We start from the raw sequence: 21,156 nt of genomic DNA, 5'->3' as shown, positions 1-21,156 counted from the left end.
ACAGTTCCTAGAACAGGAGTCAAAGAAATCACTTTTCCATTCTTCAATTTTTCCACTAACACTTTTTGAACATAACAATTGCAATATAATGTTATAAGATATTAAAACCGGGAAGATTTGCTTTCTTTTAATTTGACGGCAGTTAAAAACTTTTTCGCGTCCGATTTGAAGCACGGCACGCTTCGATCAACTACCCATATTGAATTTGAAATCCATACAAAAAGTGTGATATAGAGGAAAATTGACGTGACGTAATTTGTGGACGTACTCTGATAAAGAAATTGCAACATAAAGAATAAAAATTTCAGAGGCGAAAGATGCATGCCAGAACTAAATTATTTAGTGACTTCAATTTAATTTTCTGCTCTACCACGTAAGTAAGATATAGACTAGACATACATACATTTCCATACATGTACAGGCGATTTAGTTCTTGAACTTTGTCAAAGACACTAACTTTGTATCCAATCACTGTATTGAGATATAAGCAAATAAAATGTTTTGTCTACTAGCGCCACGTTGAGAGAATTTTTCAAACTACTATGTTTCTGGGCGAACAGATCCCATTTAGTTGAACACTTTATGGAAGACACCAGTTTCGAAACTCATGGCTGGACTGATATATAAAAAAATGACCACTAACGCCACCTTGTGAGTGTTTTCCGAACTAATAGGGTTTTAGGCGAATAGGATTCATTTAGTTGTTCAACATTGTCCAAGATACAAACTTTGTATCTAATCACTTGACTGAGATATTATCAAAATAAAATCTTTGCCCACTAGCGCCACCTTGTGAGTGTTATAAGGTTTTATGTGACTAAGAATAATTTAGTTGTTCAACATTGTCGAGGACACCAATTTTGTATCTCATAACTGGACTAAGATATAAGCTAATAAAGTTTTGGCTTACTGGCTTACCATTTTGGGAGTGTTTTCCGAATTTATAAAGTTCTATGCGAATAGGTATTATTTAGTTGTTCAACTTTGTCGAAGACACCATTTCTGAATCTCATAGGGGATCTTATGTATTCTCGGCAGTCTAAGCCGATGTTGCGCTTCTTTTGTAATTTTCTCGGACATCAGCAGACAAATTACTTAATTGTCTGTTTACATTTATCGATTCACACCGACAGACTTGTTAAAATCTTTCTGGAAACGTTTTCACAACGCTGCGAACATCTCTTGTCAGTGTGACTATTGTCGGCAGCCTCATTCACTTCGTCAACTTTCCCATAAGTGCTACAGGCGAATCTGTTCGGCAGCTCCAAATCAGTCGCATTTTGAGACGTGTTCATTTGAATTGATGACATCTCTGGCAAAACTGTTTGTTCCGTTTCGGAAATCTTGTCAGCGGGTAGCTGACAGAACGAAGAATCATCTGAATGTTATCATTGGTGTGTTTTGATAGAAGAATACTGTGTACTTGGCGTTTGAAATTTGGTTGCCGATAATAGTCGAATGGTGCCGAAGCCGTAAGTCTCCTTAACTGGACTAAGATATACGCAAATAAAGTTTTGGCTCACTAGCGTCATCTTGGGAGTGTATTCCGAATTTATAAGGTTCTATGCGAATAGATATTATTGAGTTGTTCAACTTTGTCGAAGCCATTAATGTTGTATCTCATCGCTGGACTGAGATATAAACGAAGCAAATATTTGTACGCCGGAAAATTGTTTCATATATTTCTGAATAAAAATTCTGAATTTAAATTGTTACCAAGTGGAAGTCAGCAGTCCTGTGATCAACTTTGCAGAAGACAGTTTTCTCCCAAACCTCTTTATTTTCAAGATATTTGCACTACAAGTACTGTCCTATTTATAGGACGCTGGGCGTTCGGGACATCTATCCTATTTTTAGGACGCTGGGTGGATATGGGTTAATCTTCTATTGCCACAACAAAATATTGGTTCCATCAGTTGATCCACTATGGAGCACGTCGATGACTACTTATGCAAACTAATATGATCGTTTCATCAGGTTAAAAGCTTAAATTTATTGAATCGACTGAACTAGAGGCGATCATTCCGACAAAAAATAGCACATGTCGTATTTATCAAACATATACGTTTTATTCCGTTGTTCAATCGTTGTTCAATCACAACCAATTTTACCCTAAAGATGATAAGTTTGTACTTTTTAAATAAGTACCTACAATAGTGTTTTGACCATTTTTCAAAATTTATTCGTAGTGTTTTCCACATAAATCTTTATCGTTTTTAGGTCACCTTTGAAGAAAAGTTTGAAATTTTGACAGAACTTCATTGTTCATCGGAAAAATTGTAGAAATAATGCGGATAATTGGATTTTTGATTTTTTTTCTTCAATTGGTCGGTGTCCAGACAGACTAAACCAAGTGTTTTTTTTTTGTTTATGGTTTTAGATAAGCATACCAGAGGCATTCGAAATATCAAAATATTTTCATTATTTGCTGTTATAATGGAACTTATCTATTCGATGATTCTAAACGTATCTAAACGAACATCGACAAATTTGAATCACAATTCTTATTCACATGGTATTGAATTGATAATCACTTTGAGTATCAATGCTACTAACAAATCAATTCGTGTATTTCCAGCTCTCAAGATCCACATTTCCACCGAGATGAACGACGAACTGGCCAAAATCGGAGGCTTCCAAACCGAACTCCGGGGAATGATCGACGTCAAGGGCAAGGGTCTAATGAAAACTTTCTGGCTAACCGGCAAGGATGAAACCATCCCGAATCACCACGGAGAGGTGGCTTGGTACGCTGATATGCAGCCGGTTTACCCGAAGATCGTCTAGAGCGTACATCGAATGGAGGGCGGAGCACCCAGGATAAATACAAATTTATTAACTCATATTGCAGAACAACAGACGACACACAAACGAACAAACCATGACCGAAACAATAGACACGAAACCAAAGCCTTAGATTTTAGTTACAGTAGTGATTAAGTTTAACAACTGCGTGGTGGGTCGCGAATGGACTGCTTGAATGTGTGAAAATAACTGAAATATTTACACGTTAAATTAACTGCTTTAGTGAGATGGATGGGCTTAGATTAACTAATTGTTCAATTAACCATATACTCACTGTTCAAACATCGGGCAGTTGTATGAACAAATATCTGAATGTTTTCTTGATGGTACATAGCGTGTATGTGTTCTTCATGTGATATTACTGAAAAAATTTACCACCAAACTATAGGTAAATGTGACTCAGAAGGAATGGAAATAAATGTAGATATATTCGAACCGCACGTGTTTCATTTCGATGGAGTTGAGCAAGAACGATTTGCTTCTGCGGCGTGCAAAATATGTGTCATAACAAATTACATATTCAATCGGCAGAACGATGGCTAAATCAGATTTGCGAACTGAAAGGTTGATGGTGATGATTACTGGCGTATTACGTGATATATTTGGGCGAACGTTATGCTTAATTATGCTTTGCCAGGAGCCTATCTTTCATGTGGTTTGTGTTTACTTCATTAATGGGAACTGTGCATTTAATACTGCTTGGCTTAATTTCAAATAGTAAATTACATCAGAGCATCTGCTTATTTTGGTGATTTTAATTTTAATTTTAAATTGCAAAAAAAAATCATATGAAGTGAAATTGAAGTTTACTTTATAACATTGGCCTTCCTTAGCCTAGTGATAACGGCAACAAAGCATAGTCATGCTGGAGTTGTCTCGGTTCGGTTCCTGGTCTGTACATGATCTTTTCGAAATGTAAATTTCTTTAATTTCTCTGAGCATAACATAGCTCCCAGTTATTAATCATTGAGCACCTAGCTGAAAAGCGGGTCCAGTCCCATAACGAACGTAATGTTAAGAACAAGAAGAAGTGAAAATGAGGCTGAAAAGGTGTCTATAGGTGACTATAAAGATTCAATGTCATTATGATGTTAAATTATTTTTCAATGTTCATAACATGAAAATGTATTTTATCGAAGTATTAATACAGGTGTTATAAATATAAACCGATACTTAATTACTTCAGAATTTCCTCTGGAAATTCATTCAAGGTTCTGCTTTTCCTATATTCCTAGGAACTTCTATTGCAATTGCTTGAAAGATTGTATCAAAAAAAAATCCAAAATATTTTTCTCATCATTCAATTGCAAACATTTCTAAGATTTTCTCAATTTGGTATTAAAACATTTCACAAAATATTAATTCATAGAATTTCTGTTAAAAAAATACCAGCAATACATTCAAGTATAATTTAAAAATGGTTAAATTAAAGCCAAAATCCTAAATTATTTAAGCAATACCCAATGGTTTTAAGCAATGGGATGGCTTCGGATATATTTCTCAGCTGTTTTGTTTTGAGTATATCGGCATACTATGCTAACAAGAACATTATTCCATACTCATCAGATCAATACAAAAGTCAACTAACTGTTTCATCAGTAAAACTATTCAAAAAAAAAAATACTATTGAAAACAAACAACTGAAATTATTTAAACCGATTTCGAAAAAAATTGCAACATTATTTATTCTTGTTTATGGAACAAGTTGCATAATTATGATTTTTACAGCATGAGTGCTGTAAAAATCGAGTTCTGCAACGAGTTACGTACAACTTTTTTTTTGCAATTTCGTAGAAGACCACTTGAGGGTATCAGAAATTATATCAGAATGCATTCACTATCATTTTACAATTTCAGAAAAAATGTTGTGTAATGATTCATTACGCAACTCAAAACAGTTGCGTAATGAAAAAGCGTTGCGTAATGAATCATTACAACACTGGTTTCAGTTGCGTTATGACTATTCCCGCACTGCATATTTCAGTGCAGGAAAGTAGGTCGTTTCATTGAAGATTGGCGTGATGAAAAACAGCCTATTACGATGAGAAATTGCAAAATAGTTTTTTACGCAATTAGTTGCAGAATGATGATTTTACAGCACGAGTCGTAAATTTATCCAACGAGGCTTGCCGAGTGCAGGAAAGTAGGCCGTTTCATGGCAGATTGGCATGTGAAACGATGAGAAATTGCAAAAACCCTTTTTTCCTAAATAAATAGTGGATCGAAGAAGTGGTAAAGAAAGTGTTAATCCATCATTTCAGGGATACTTAAAAGACTATTCTCCATAAATTTCTTTAGGAAATCTCCACGGCAACAGTATTTTTTTGGAGATTCATGTAGAAAATCCCTCAGACAAGATTCGAGGTATTACTGCAAAGATTCTTACAGAGATTTCTGTAAGATATTTCTTTGACAGTTCCTCGGATAATTCTTCCCCACTGGGCTTGATTCTGAGCCAAACGCTTCCAGTCGCCCTGAACGTTAAGTGCCCTTAAATCCTCGCCATCTGCAAAAAGCAAATATGTACACGACCTACCACAAAGCTGACGGCCTTGTCCAGGTTCTTTACTGAATATTATTTGTGCGTGCCGTACTTCCGCCATTCGAATCACGTGACCAGCCCAACGCAGACTGCCGTGTTCTATGAGCTTGACAATTACCACTTCTTTGTATGCTTGGTACAACTCATGACGCCGCCAGATGTCATTTTCTTATTTACCGCCGAGTATTGTTCGCAGCACTAAACAGTTACTAAATTGCCCAGATACAGAAAATCTTCCGCTACTTTTTTTCAGCACCCAGCACCACTTCGGTACCAACACTACGATTGGAACCACGCTGTGTACTTTACTTCGTTTTTCGGTAAGTTCAATCTTCGTTGTCTCCCTTTTAAGAGGCACGAACGCCTCTTCTACGGCTCGACGATTAATTCCGATTAGGGGAACATGGTCCATGACGCACTGATGGGGTAAAATGGCCCACCTCATTAAATCATTCCTAGAACGTTTCAATTTGTATGCTTTGCCAAACGATGTTAAAATATGTTTACCCAAGAGTTGCCGCCACAACCCTTGGACATAAACTCATAGATTTTTCCTTAATTTTCCGGTGAAGTTCAACATTTTTCCATTTTTTGCCTAAACATTAAGGTTTTTCGATGATTCCATTAAGGAATAAGCGTTTCCATACCACAGAGCAAACTCATGGAGAAACATGGTTGCTAACTACTAGTTCTCCATACTAAACGGCATTCTACCCCATCCATTTGGTCATTTTGAACCACTCCCATTTTTCAACTTTCTACACAATCTAAACCCGTTAAAAAACTCAAATTTGGGAAATGTTTTCATGATAGTAGATAGCAAATATTGTAAAGTTACTGTAAGGACTTCGAATGGCGTTAAAATGTGGATCTCATTAGGAGAAAACGATGGTGACAGCGACGGTGTGACAGAGATAGAAGAGCGAGTAAAGATAAGAAACATAAGATACTGAAATAAAGACGCGTTTATACAATCAGTGTTACTTTTCGATCGGTAGGCGTATTCCGAAGTTTCTTTCCGCCGGTTATCATCGGTTAAGTTTGTCGGAATTCCCTGCAGAACCTGTCCACTCGTACCGGGTTCTGTCCCGAAATTCGCAGCCCGCATACTTGATTTCGATCCATCTAACGTTGCACGAATCAGTCTAATAAGCTTCGTCGGAAAACAGTGTTATATAGTTATCTGCCATAACTTATTTCTCTTTACTGAATCGTACACCGTCTTGAAGTCAATGAGCAGATAGATGATGAGTATGCAAGTTGTATTCCCGGATCTTATCAAGGATTTGTCGCAAAGCAAGTCGTCGATCGGCTCTTATGAAATCCAGCTCCTCTGCTACCCTGACCCTGAAATATATATCTACCAGTCGTTTAAAAAATAAATCTTGGGGCCCGTTTTGAAGTTTGTATATTTGTATATTATCCAGTTGACTTTTGTCTACATGAATTTAAACTAAATCCTATATTAAGTCCGAGTTCCTCACACGCGAAACGAATAATAGGACGAACCATCGAAGTCGTAGAGATCTTCAAACATAGAAAATAAACGGACCATCGATGTAAAAGGCTCGTTACTTCCAAAAGCAGTACGATTAAATTTTTGCTGCAGAAGGGCGCCGCCACGTAGAATCCTTGAAGCGACACGGAAATTCAGCATCGAGAGCAATCGGGGGCAGTCAACTTCGCCGTTCATGAGTTTGGCTATAAAAGCAAATTGTTGGGTTCTGCGTCGACGATCCAGCGTATCCAAATCAAGCAGCCTACAGCGATCCGAATATGGCGGCAGATTCAGCGGATCACGTCAAAGAAGATTCTGCAGTGCTAGTCGGATAAACTTACGTTGCACGCTTTCTAATCTCAAGCTCCATGATAGTTGATGAGGGGTCCACACTACAGCAGCACTCTCTAAAATAGGTCGTATGAGTGAGCAATAAAGAGCTTTCAGACAATGGGGATCAGTGAAATTCCGGGAGATCTTTGCTATAAATCCCAGCTGATGGATAGCTTTTGCAATTACATTGGATCGATGCAGATTAAACGTGAGCTTGTGGTCCAGCAAAACTCCCAAATCGCAAAAACTATCGGCTCTCTTAAGAACGACGTCATTTACAACCTAATTGTGCCCAATCGGTCGAGTTATTCGATAGAACGACATAACATAGCATAACATAACATAACATAACGTCATTAAACAATAAAAGAAACAGGAGTGGACCCAGGTTACTGCCCTGCGGCACTCCAGACATACTTGTAAAGCTCGACCACATACAGGAATCGACCTTGAATCATCAATAATGATAATGATAAAACCAAATTGGCTCTGCAATGCCTTATATTGTCTGAGCCTTTGAAAAATCAGTTCATTGTGAAAGAACATGCTTAACGGAATTAAAAAACCTAATTAATCTATTTCAAATTAGTGTTAATGACTTCAAAAGGGCGTAACTCAAAATTTTGACGAGATCTTCTTATTCAAAACTACATCCAGTCACTAAAGAAATTTTGATGGTATATTTCTTCTGATAATCAGGCCAATAAATAACCGATTAAATGTCTCAGATTTCCTTGGAATTTGAGGACTTATACAATCAAAAGGGCGTAATTACGTTTTTTTTTAATTTTGCCCAGATAGGGGCCCAGATAGCCGTAGCGGTAAACGTGCAGCTATTCAGCAAGACCAAGCTGAGGGTCGTGGGTTCGAATCCCACCGGTCGAGGATCTTTTCGGGTTGGAAATGTTCTCGACTTCCCAGGGCATAGAGTATCATCGTACCTGCCACACGATATATGCATGCAAAAATGGTCGTTGGCAAAGTAAACTCTCAGTTAATAACTGTGGAAGTGCTCATAAGAACACTAAGCTGAGAAGCAGGCTTTGTCCCAGTGGGGACGTAACGCCAGAAAGAAGAAGAAGACTGCTGCTTACTTAGCTATAGAAAAAGACTGGTGAGCACAGATTTAATGGCGATTTTTGTCTAATGGTCAGGGGAGCACCGTGACTTATGACTTCTCTAACTCGATGTGACCTGTTTGAGTTTCCCATGCTTAATTACCCGTCTGACTTGATATTTTCCAAAAAAGTTTCAAATATAAATGTCAATAAATTTCATTAATTTTAATATTATGATTATGCTTATAGTAAAATTAAGGGTTTTAACTTGTTTCAGAGTGACAAAACTTTCAAATTTCAGTTAACTGTTCAAAAGGTGTAAAGTAGATAAATTGTAAAAATTGGGAATGGTATTTTGTAAAAATTGAGAAAAATTTCAAAATTAAAAAAATGTGTTTTGTATCTTAATACCTCCTTTACTCGATCGTCCCTTCAATATCGAGTCAGGAAGAGTTAACTGTAGTATTAATAAAAAGTAATTGAAAAGAATCTTCATTTTACGGTAAATAGATCTTTGGTCGAAAGTTATTTAGATATTGTTTGGATTTTTATGGTCAGAATTCACATAAGAATTCGCGTTAAAAGTCGTTAAATCCTTCGAATTACATAGCACCTGCACTCCACAACGAATGAAATCGTTTGATTGACGAGTCTTCTCGCATAAACAGCTTTATTCCGATTACTTCAGTGAACTTTGTTTCATTCCATATACACGTACAAAGTAAAACTGATCATTCCGTAGCAGCAAATTAATTTTATTATCATGAGTTAAGTCGCATAAGATTACCTATTAATTCGTAATAAAATCTATACAGTCACATTGTATGCCAATTTTCGTCATATAAAATATGCACATATTACGCCTTCACTTTTGCATGTATAAGCCTTTTCACGTCATGTTATATGGAATACTCAGCGATCTAAGGGAGTCAGTCCACGGAGCGGTGAGCACAATAGCGCGAGAAGTGGTTGGTACTGCTCAACGAAGATCAAGTCACGGTTGGTTCGACAAGGAGTGCCAGAGAATGACGAATGAGAAGAACTTGGCCTAGAAGCCGGATGCTGGTCACGGCGTGTATTTGGGAAAGGTTTATCACAAAAAAAAAATAGGAATCGCTAAATCTTCCACCATTCGAAAATATAAGTTTTTAGCTTTCATTTGACGTGTTTCCCAAAAAAATCCACCGAGGGATCCCGAACATTTTTTTTTATTTAAAATTTTTGTTCTTTTGTTTGAATGACAGTTTCATTGGTCTTTAGCTCAATGAAAGCTCATAAAATAAATATGTATTGAGTTTTATTTTGTAAAAAATAAAACTGTCCTATTCGATTTTGAGGATAATATTAGATATGTTGAAAATTCGACTGTTAGACACTTATTAGTACTGTGAAAGTATATTGACCCGAACGCTGTTTTCTTTAATGGTTAGAATACATAAAATGTGTTCTTCTTCCTTTTCTGTCTGGCATTACACCTCTGCTGGGACATAGCCTGCTTCCCAGCTTAGAGTTCGTTGAGCACTTACACAGTTAAAAATAATGAAGATTACACGTCATGTAAACATCGTTTATGCGATGTAAACTTGACATCATGTAACTTTAAGTCTGAAATCATGTAAAAATGTGTTATATGTCATGTAACCACTCAGAATCCTGCTGAATTACATGAAATATAATTGAAGTTTACATGACATATCATGTAAGTATCCATGATATTCCACGCTCCAATTATGTGCATTATATATCTTAGAAGTTTACATGTTTGATTCGAACTGTGAACAGCCTGAGAGGAAACGAAATATGCTCAAATGCTCTTTACCTCAAGCCTTAGCAAAAAGCCCCCAAAAACCCTCATTGAATATATTATTGAGGCACCCCGGATTGTCATCTGAGGACTTTTCTAATAGCATTGAAAATATTTTGATGTTTTTAACATAGAATTTCGAAATCTAACAATAATGTAGTGGAAGATATTTTCTGTTCAACCGAACTTGTTAAAGTGTTTTTTTTTTGACAAGCATAAACAGCAATAACACAATCTTCACAATTATTACAGTAATTAAAAAAAAAGTAAGCAGCTTAAAATTATGGTTAATTATGTGATTAACGGTAAGTATTATAAGGTAGATTAACAAGTTAAAATTTCATTTGTCCCACTTGCCCCACAGAGTAGGATTACTGCATGTTAAAGTTGATTTTTAAGACTTCCTTCCTAGAGTTTCAATATATCGAAAATATATCTTCCCGTTCGTGCACCCATCAGCAAATATGCTATCACAAGGTGATAGATCCATTAGATATTAAAAATATTGTATATGGAATTGAAAATTTTATTGGAAAAATGTATCTGAATTAATTACTTATATGTTCCACTAGCCCCAAGCTATCATCTATTAGCACATCAACCATTATATAAAAAAAACACTGTGGTTAACAGACTGAAAGATTTATCTCTTATCACTTATTTTTTTACTACTAATTTAGTAAATCAAGCATCTTCGTATATCATATTAATTGTGAGAAAGATGAACATATCAACACAGCAGCAAGTTTTGTTGATGTGTTTAAATGGTTTACAAGAGCTATAATTCGTATCAATCTTTTTCAGCTTGAATTTGACTCTGAAATATGTAATTGAAGGAAAAGCTACGTGAAATTGTTATGAACCGCGATTGGCGAAGCAAATTCTTTGTTAGTAAGTATCCGAAGAACTCTAAGCCAAAAAGCTAAGTTTATCCCAATAGGGTTTTAATTCCTGACTGAAGAAGAAGGAAGTCATGTATTCTATCCATGAAAAGAAACAGTTATACGCAAAAGCAAATACACACTTAAATCAGAAAGTCGATGCTTCTCTCTGTGCTAATCTTGGTTAAAGGTCGTTTGCTGACATCTCTGCAAAAGTGACGTTTGATGTCAACGGCACCTAGAGGTTCAGCTTTAAATCAACTTGCTTTTTTGCTGACATATTAGTTGAAGCTCATTTGCTAACCAATCGGCTGTGCGGATCTTAGTAAAACAAATGAAAATTGGCCGAACTCAACTGACTGTGTACTTCCACTGTACGAATAAGTGTCATATAGCTTATTAAATTCACAAGATCACATAGGACAGTTTTGTCCATTACAACATATAACCTCAAATGACACATTCCAGCGTCACGCGACACCACGAGGAACCGACTTTCATTATCAAATTAGGCATGTTTTCGGAAATATGCCTTGTGATCATGTGATAAAACAGGTTTTATATCATGCATATTAAATGTACTTGATGTTGTGACATTCATTTCATTCAGTTATGTTTCAAAACACTGCATACATGGTAATTAAAAGCAGTTGCATTTCGTAACGCGACACCATCGCTGAAATGCACTTTTTTGAACGTCACTCTATAATCGCCTATATCTGCTCTGCTATAATATTTACAATCCGGGTTTGTTCTAGGCAATCCTTCTATGTATTGATAAGAATCAGAGTGTGACTTCAAACTGGATGGAAATATTGAATAATTGCAGAAATCATTGATTTGTTTGATTCAATTTGTTATTCATTTTGATAAAATCGGTAATGTTGCTTTCGGGTTTCAGTAAAAATGTATATCTAGCATTGTTATTTGTTTAATACATTCGACATTCTGCCTCACAGTGAGGTAATTTGATCCGACACTGGTTAAAATTAATTTAATGTTTCTGTGAAACCTTTTGAGAATGTCGTGCTTTGTAAAAGCGTAGATGGCACTTGTGGTCACCATATAAATTTGACTAAATTCTTTGCAATAATGTTAAGATATTTCTGTGATTTTTTAAGAATGTTTCCGGTACAGTGCTTTCGGATGGCGTCGCGAATAATCTTGAGCTTTGATACATGATAGAATGATTGAATTTGATTGTAAAATAAAGTTATGTAAACCTTTCAACGATGTACCTTTAAAAGTATGCTTTCGGCACTGTCGACAAGCAGACATTTATGATTGTCGGAACTTTCCGAAATTCAATAACACAGTGGAGTTAATGGATCTCATGAATGGGTAAAATTATTAAAAAGATTCAATAAATTATTTTGAGAATATTGTTTCAGAAATTTGTAGACGACCATAAAAGCTTCCCAATGATGGGACGAAAAATATGTAGAGCTGCTGTACAGTGGGGTAATTGCACTTTTTTTGGGTTAAATTTTTTAACCGTTCCTTTGATCTCTTTTGAAGATGATGAGAATATCCGATGTACATTCGATTTTTATAATCTGCTGGTTCAGACATACCGTGTGCAAGTGTTTATGATTTACTAATGGTGGTCTGAAGGATACAGAATTTTGTGGCACAGGGGTGTAATTGAACAAGATATTGGGCCAATAAAATTTCAACGTAGCCATGTAGTATTTTGAGGATCATGTTTTAGCAAAATTGTTAAGGACGTTTATGGTCTCAAAATAGTGATCTGAATATCATGGAATTCTACCGCACAGAAGAGTTATTAAATCAGATTATTAGGCAAAACTGTGAATACATTTTAACTCATAAAATTCAGTTCCTCAATTATTCAACCGATTGTTTGAGCTTTCATTGAAAGGAAATAGTTATACCAGATTTAAGCGTCGGCGCAATTCTTCTGAAACCTTCCACGTTTTAGTGAGAGGTAAATAGGGTAGGTGTACCAGTTATGGACATAGTGAGTCCCTATTTCGCTATAAGGTACCCCGGGGCAAGTGAGAATCCGGGGTAAGTGGGGCGTTTCGTCATAGCTCAACTAGGAAAAGTTTTTCATGGGGGTATTCTTCTAGAGAGTTGAAGATACAATGACAAGGAATGTATTTATTACTAAACATATTGTTATTTTTATTACCATGTGGTTCATGTAACAGTTGTCAGTTCAGCGCCATTTTCAACTTGCATGACAAATTGTGACACGTTTCACGTCTTGTATTGGCTCGCAAAAAATAAATGTGTTTTAAATCGAGTTTCCATCAGTAAGCTATAATTTTTAGTATTATTACAAGCTGCTGACGATAAACCAGTGTTTTGTTTTCATTTCATATGAAATTTTCGATGGTCTATCTTACCCCAAAATATATTTGTACCTCGGGTAAGTGGGACCTATCAAAACAAAAACCAGAATCATACATTTTCATACATTTTGCTAGAGAGTAGTACTAAAACATTCAAATAAATGATTTTTTATCAAAAAAGATCAACCTCAAATTACCTAATTGCATAAGAGGGAGAAGAAAAGTGTTATTATTCTTTATTTAAAAAAAAAAAAAATATTTTTGAAATACGACTTCAAAATTGAACAAACACACAGCTGAAATTTGAAATGCGTCATGAGAACGATCGCATTTCTATGTTATTTGAACTTTATTTGTCATTTCTACCAAATTAAGTAGTGATGGAAAACAATTCCATCCCATAAGGTGGTTTTCTGCCATGTATATAAATAATAACAAAACATATTTATAATTTCGGCAATTATTGATTGTTTATGTGCTACATTTTAATTAACAACTTATAAATGATATATTTTGAAGATGTTTAATTCCTCTTTACGCTTTTTTTTTTGAAGAATTTTCAGTTAATATTAAATGTGAGGTGACATCCCAACTATAAGTAGGGTAGGTGTACCAGCCAAGATTATTTGCTTTGTGCTGTATAGCAGTTGAATTGAAGCAGCGAACGCAGCAAAATATGAAAGCTGTCAAAAATAGAACGATTAGCGTTAATACAGCTGTAACGCAAACGTTTTGCAGCTACAAATCTTAGCTGAATAAATTTCGTCATTTATTGCTTTTGCTGCTTTCACTAAGCTGTAACTCAACACCGTAAAAGATAGCAACCTAATGATGTGGAATAAAACTCGCCATCATCAATCCGGCTGCTTCTATACAATTTGATTTGTCATGCTGTTCAATATATATTTAAGAAGCGCTTTGTCGTTAGTTATACAGCGAGCATACAGCAGTGTGCTGTAAAACAACAACTTGAGGCGCATCTACTCAGCTTGTTGGATGTAAACATTGCGTTTGACGTTTCGCACCCTTTTACAGCCTGATGAAGTGGTATAAGCGCGGCTATGGCATCTTTTACGATCATTATGAAGTATTGTATGGACCGTTTTCGATGTAGAAAAAAACGGTGTGTTTTCTCTGCCTTTCGATATAGACTGTGGTGGCAACAAGGACAGCTTCGAGACTTGTGGATGCAGAGATCGTGAGTTCGATTCCAAGCGGTGGCAGGTAACGTTGGGAACATTAAATTTAGATACTTATGATATGAATTCCGGAAGCTGTGAAACAGCTTGAAAATAATATTTAATCGATAATACAGCGAAGCTGTATAATAATTATTCAACAGTTGCGAAATGGTTGAGAAAGCGCCTTCCGAAGATGTTACACAGCTACTTGTCGTATAACTGTCGAGATAGAGCAATGATCGGTATGAATAAGAGCTGCCAACACAGCTTAAAAGTAGCTGAGTAGATTCGCCAGATTTGTTGGTAAAAGGATCGCATAGAAGCTTTCGTTCGTATGTACAGCGCCTTTACTCAGCATAAAACCGTATAAAGAGGGCCTAGAGAATGTTTACATTTGCACTATTAAATAAAGGGTTTCTTCCTTAAACGTAACGTATTTTATGGTTGATCCAAGGGGTGGATCACTTGTTCAATGCACATCGAATGTACATTCATCTGCATCAAATGCATTTTTTCAACATTCAGATCAACTTAGCCGTGGTGTACTATCGAGTCGTATAGTGCTATAGCAACGAGTATTTGTTTGTTGTGCATGTTTCAAATGCTTTGTTTTCGATAAACCAATTCCAATAATTCCAATGTTTCCGTTAAATCTCGCGTAACATTACTAAAGGACCTATGTACAAATGAGAGATTCTCTCCTCTCTCGTTCTCTTTCGATTATAACAGTGGAACACTAAAGATTTTGGGAAGTTTTTCACTATAGATCGAAAGCCAATTTCCTTGACTAGCGTTTCATACAAAAAACGCAACAGAAGAGATTAATGTGACTCAGTTATTAATGAAAGAGAAAGTAAACAAAGAGAGCCTCTCAATGTTAGATAGGTCCTTTAGTAATGTTACGCGAGCATTTCCAATAATTTTATACTAATTAACCTTATTCCTTTCAGCATGTCAAGATGATCATTTATGAGAAAGTGTTTATTTAATTATTCAAGGTCTATTCGATGCCACTAAGCGGTCCTTCCAGGCTTTGAGCAGCACCAACCGAATTGATTCAGCATATCAGTGTTCCAACCACTTCATAGGGAAAGTGTACCAGTTATGGCTATAGTGGTTCCCTATTTGGCCACACGTGAATTCTAAAAAACTTTCACATTTTTAATATTTTTAAATGTTTTAACAACAAGATATAATTGATTTCAAACTACTAAGACACACGAAGTTTTTAAAAATTTGAAAACAATTGAATTATTGTCTATGGCGAAATAGGGAACCGTTATGTCCATAACTGGTACACCTACCCTATATGATTTCATGGATGGTATATTTGTTACAGGTGTTACAATGAGCTTAACGGAGAGAAGAGGAGAATGATGGCTTGGTAGAAATAAATAGTCAAGAAAACTTCTTCTCGGGAAGCCTGGGGCCTTTATTATGCATTAGGCAGTCTAAATAAGCCACACTTTGCTAACGGCAACATTATTTGGTTTGAAACATAGAACTCTGTATCGATCTCTACAATGCAAATCCGAAGGGGGGAAGAAAGGATCATGCATAAATAATGTCACGCTCCAAGATAGGGGGAATAGGCTCAATCTGACCAACTCTACAACATATTTGAAGATACATTAATGAATGTTTGCCCTTTACTGGCATAAACCAGATTTGCTGGTATGTCTGAAACATAGTATTTGGAAACTTGCAATCAGAAGACACAGTGTGTTTGTTTGACAAATTGAGACATGAATTTGCGAAAAAATACGCGTTCTAGTGAGACTCGAACTCACGACTCCGTGTACGCTAGACCGGCGCTTTAACCAACTAAGCTACAGAACACCTTATGATTCTGCGGAATAGAAAGCCAAACTGAATCCGAGTACTAACTATAAACACATCTCTTTTCGCAAATCCATGTCCCTTTCGGACTTAGATGCCAAACCCCCAACACGCTCACGTTTGTATCTCCGGATCGCAAGTGAGAGCGAATTGTTTATGGATACTGAGTTCTTACGCTCTACAGCCGCATACCTATAAGCCGAATGCTTGCCGGCACGAAATTCAGTATGCGTTGAGCTCTCAGTGCGGTCGCACGCTCTACGACCAACTGCGCCAGGACAGGAGGACGCAACTCGGGATACATTACTCAGTATTACTCAGTATCCATAAACAATTCGCTCTCACTTGCGATCCGGAGATACAAACGTGAGCGTGTTGGGGGTTTGGCATCTAAGTCCGAAAGGGACATGGATTTGCGAAAAGAGATGTGTTTATAGTTAGTACTCGGATTCAGTTTGGCTTTTTATTCCGCAGAATCATAAGGTGTTCTGTAGCTTAGTTGGTTAAAGCGCCGGTCTAGCGTACACGGAGTCGTGAGTTCGAGTCTCACTAGAACGCGTATTTTTTCGCACATTCATGTCTCAATTTGTCAAACAAACACACTGTGTCTTCTGATTGCAAGTTTCCAAATACTATATTTGAAGATCCATCCAAGAAGTGTGACAAGGGGGCTTACCGTAACATATTTTTGTGTAAAATTTGATAAATTAGATATCTTCCTTCATCTCAACACTGTACATTATTTTAAGACCCTCATCGGATCTACTCTCCTCCTGAACAGATAAGGGTTTTCGATAGTGATCTGTCACTTTGCAAATAACATCTACGAATAACAAAACCATTGTCATCGCGGAAAAGCATTAGAAACTGTGTGGCGTTCTTTCTGGAAATCTATGCTAGGTACCCAATTTCGGAAGTGGTGCATTCAATTCGCACCCAGATATGCTCCAGATATGGCAAAGGAATTAGTTGGAGCTCGTCTGATGCTTCGTTGAAGCGCCCACACAGCTGTCGGCCTGCAATAAGGTTTTTGGGAGTTCCTTTATTACGACCAGCTTTAAGAAATAGCACCTTCGCTCCGAATAAGTGGGTGGCACCACCCTCTACGGGACGAAGGATTACCAAGACCGGTTACAACAAGAGGTATCACTGGAAGTGATTTGTTTGAGGAGTGCAGCAGCTTTTTTCTTGAGCGTTTTGAAGAATGAGATTATTTATGTCAAAATGTCAAGACAAGGTAGCAAATAAACATAGGAGCAAGCCATGAACTGCAAATTTGCTGAGTGTGCATTTAAATGCATTTGAATATATGAAATTTATCAGATGCATCAGAAGTGATCCACCCCTTGGGTTGATCCCTTATGTACATCAAATATGTACTTGAAATTAAAAATCTATGACTTATCAATCCTTTTTTTGTAATGGTTGACTTACTGATGTGGATTGACGCATGAAACTGGATGTGTCCCACTTGCCCCGCTTAGCGAGGTAACTGCGTCCATTGGCTCATTCTAAAAGTTTCTTCCAAGGTTTTCACAATTTCGAAATTATTCGATTAGTTTCATGCACACACCAGCAAATATGTTGCCAAAACGTGATTGTGTTGTTGGATTTGAAAAATATTGACATTTGAAAATTTTATCTAACAATTTGTTTGAACTATCGTTTTTTCGTTCCCACTTGCCCCGCGGTATCTTACGTGATTACTTTAATGTCTTCAAATTTTGAAAATGTTTGTGTGTTGTAGTAGTTAGATTTAACATATATCTTGATGTAAAAACATTCAAAAAGATTTAAAATGTGATAGTTATTAAAATTTTACATATGGCCAAATAGGGAACTACCATGGCCATAACTGGTACACTTTCCCTATGTTTCTTTTTTTCTTTTTTGCACAAAGCTCTGGTTCTTGGTCTGGTTTTAAGAATGGTTGGTTAATATTCATAAAAATTATCAATTTATAAAATCATCCAATCAGGGCTGCCATGGGCCACTACAACTCCCTATGTAAAATTCACAAAACTGGTCGTAAAAATCATCCTAGACCACTGCGCGTGTTTTTAACACGTAAAAAATCATAATTATAGAAAATATAAAATTTGCAATACACTTATAATTAAGGGGCATTTCTTAGCCGAGTGGTTAGAGTCCGCGGCAACAAAGCAAAGTCATGTCTGGGTACGATTCCTGGTCGGTCCAGGATCTTTTCGTAAAGCAAATTTCCTTGACTTCCCTGTGCATAGAGTATAATCGATACTCACACGATATACGAATGTGAAAATTACAACTTTGGCAAAGAAAGCTCTCAGTTAACAACTGTGGAAGTATCATAAGAACACTAAACTGAGAAGCAGGCTCTGTCCCAGTGAGGACGTAACGCCAGGAAGAAGAAGAAGAAGAAGAAGTATAATTAAAAACCACCTTGATTACCGAAGTTTATTGCAAATTTAATCAAATTAATTATTATACAACGTAAAGGATGAATGTCAACACAGATAAATGTCATGACAAGACATCCAGAAGATTTGAAAAAAAAAACTGCGTGTCAAAGTTGATTTTTACGAGATGACCATTTTTTACGGTTGCTGCAGATCCTCTCAAGAGCTTTATAATGGCCACCTATATCCAAGAACAATCTCAATCATCCGTTATATTTAGTAATTGAATTTTGATATGTTTTGAAAAAAAAACGCAGTGATCCAGGATGATTTTCACGAAATGACCATGTTTACGGATGTTCCGGATCTTCCTGAGGTCATTATTGTGACCACCTAGATCCATGAATAATTCAAATAATCTATTGCGTTTTATAATAAGGAGTTCTGGTGAGTTTGCAAAAAAAAACTGTCTTGGATTAACAACTACCGAAAAGCTAAACATTACTAATTTGCAATTGGATTAAATAGACAAATTGATGTGAAGATTTGCGAAAAAGTTACACGTCTTCTCAGTGAGAATCGAACTCACGACTCCCCGATCTCTAGTTGGGGCGCGTTACCACTACGCCATGAGAGGACTCATGAACGCAGAAGTTAACCTGAATTCGATTTCAGCTCAATAATCACGTGGTCCTCTTTCGCAAAGTGCACCTCTTTCGGAAGAATTAGATGCCCATCCAAACACTGGTTGGTTGGTTGGCCGTAAACCACGATTCATAATTAAAAACAAGTGTCTTGGATTATTTTCATGAATTGACCATTTTTACGGATATTCCGGATTATCCGCTGGAGAACCACGTTGTTTACCATCGAAGCCAAGTATTCCACAACATGTAAGAGACTGTTCCTGCACTAAACGGCACCTGTCTGATAAGATTTGGGTCACTAGCCATTAAAAACCAGAGCTACTTGATCAGATTTGAGTGAAAAACAAGAGAAAACAGACATACCCACATTTTACAAAAACGGGGAGGGTTTTAGTGGGGTGGCACCAACGCTGAAAGCTAGTATAACTATTTCCATCTACTAAAAATCAAAAATTTCGAAAATCGGTTGTAGCATTGTTGAGAACGAGCATTTTGAAATTTGTAGTTTCATCCTGAAAATTTACGGTGAAAATTAACGTAACGCGACACCAAAACTTTGCACCTAGTGAAACTTTTCGAAGAATGGTCCGATTTTAAATCTTTCTTTTATGGAAACACATATCTTGACGAGTAGGAAGAGAATCCAAAATATAAGAGTTCTATAAGAAGTAGGGGAACTTACGTATTCTCGGCAGTCTAAGCCGATGTCGCGCTTCTTTTGTAATTTTCTCGGACATCAGCAGCCAAATTACGTGTTTGTGTGTTTACATTCATGCGTTGCTCAATCCTCTATCGATTCACAGCCACAGACTTGTTAATTTTTTTCTGGGAACGTTTTTACAACGCTGCGAACGTCTCTTGTCGGTGTGACTATTGTTGGCAGCCTTAATCTCTTCGGAAACTTTTCCGTAAGCGCTGCAGGTGAATTTGTTCGGCAGCTCCAAATCAGTCGCATTTTGAGGCGTGTTCATTTGAATTGATGACATCTCTGGCAAAATTGTTTGTTCCGTCTCGCAAATCTCGTCAGCGGGAAGCTGGCAAAGCAAAGAATCATCTGAATATTTTCATTGGTGTGTTTTGACAGAAAAATACTGTGTACTTGGCGTTTGAAATTCCGTTGCCGATAATAGTCGAATGGTGCCGAAGCCGTAAGTCTCCCTATTTATTTTACAATGTCAAAAATAAGGCTATTTTCGTAACGAGACACCATAATAATGTGACTATTTGAAAAAATACGTTTTCAAAAAACCAATAATTTGTTTGAAAATATTAAACCCGCACATAACAATGTCATCTCATACCCTTCTAGTTAACGGATAAGACAATCATATTACACTTGATAAACTATGATACAGGGCTATTATAAAAAAGTTGTTTAATGTCTCAATTTCTCACCAATAAATTACATAAACTTTATATTACTTTTCAGGTATGTTTTTCACTGTATTTTCAATCAAATTTATGTTTTTTTATACCATTCAACATTTATTTATTTATTTATTTATTTATTTATTTATTTATTTATTTATTTATTTATTTATTTATTTATTTATTTATTTATTTATTTATTTATTTATTTATTTATTTATTTATTTATTTATTTATTTATTTATTTATTTATTTATTTATTTATTTATTTATTTATTTATTTATTTATTTATTTATTTATTTATTTATTTATTTATATCTACATCTTCGGCACATGCCGCACAGATTGATTCTTAAAAATATGTTTCAAACTAATAACATGTTACAATCCACATTTAACAAAAACAACGGCTAAGTGTAAATTACAGTTAACATACAGATTCAAGCAAAACATTCATTAAGCATTTCAATAATAATCTAAGTCAAATGTAACGATTCACTATT

The 21,156-nt window shown here is 36.1% G+C and overlaps 1 protein-coding gene across 3 annotated transcripts in view; it reads left to right on the top strand.

Moving 5' to 3' along the window:
* Window positions 1-3,240, top strand: part of LOC5565598 (adenylate cyclase, germination specific) — a 110,604-nt gene extending 107,364 nt beyond the window's left edge. For all 3 annotated transcript variants that reach the window (XM_021838096.1, XM_001649896.2, XM_021838095.1), the window contains exon 8: window positions 2,579-3,240. In XM_021838096.1, the coding sequence (XP_021693788.1) occupies window positions 2,579-2,787 (209 nt within the window). In that variant the 3' untranslated portion in view covers window positions 2,788-3,240. The remainder of the gene's footprint in view (window positions 1-2,578) is intronic.
* Window positions 3,241-21,156: the final 17,916 nt, after the last annotated feature.

The sequence above is a fragment of the Aedes aegypti genome, chromosome 1 (genome assembly GCF_002204515.2).
Source record: "Aedes aegypti strain LVP_AGWG chromosome 1, AaegL5.0 Primary Assembly, whole genome shotgun sequence".
NCBI classification, from domain to species: domain Eukaryota; kingdom Metazoa; phylum Arthropoda; class Insecta; order Diptera; family Culicidae; genus Aedes; species Aedes aegypti.
The sequence above is the reverse complement of the archived record's forward strand: the minus strand, read 5'-3'. Positions and strand labels throughout refer to the sequence as shown.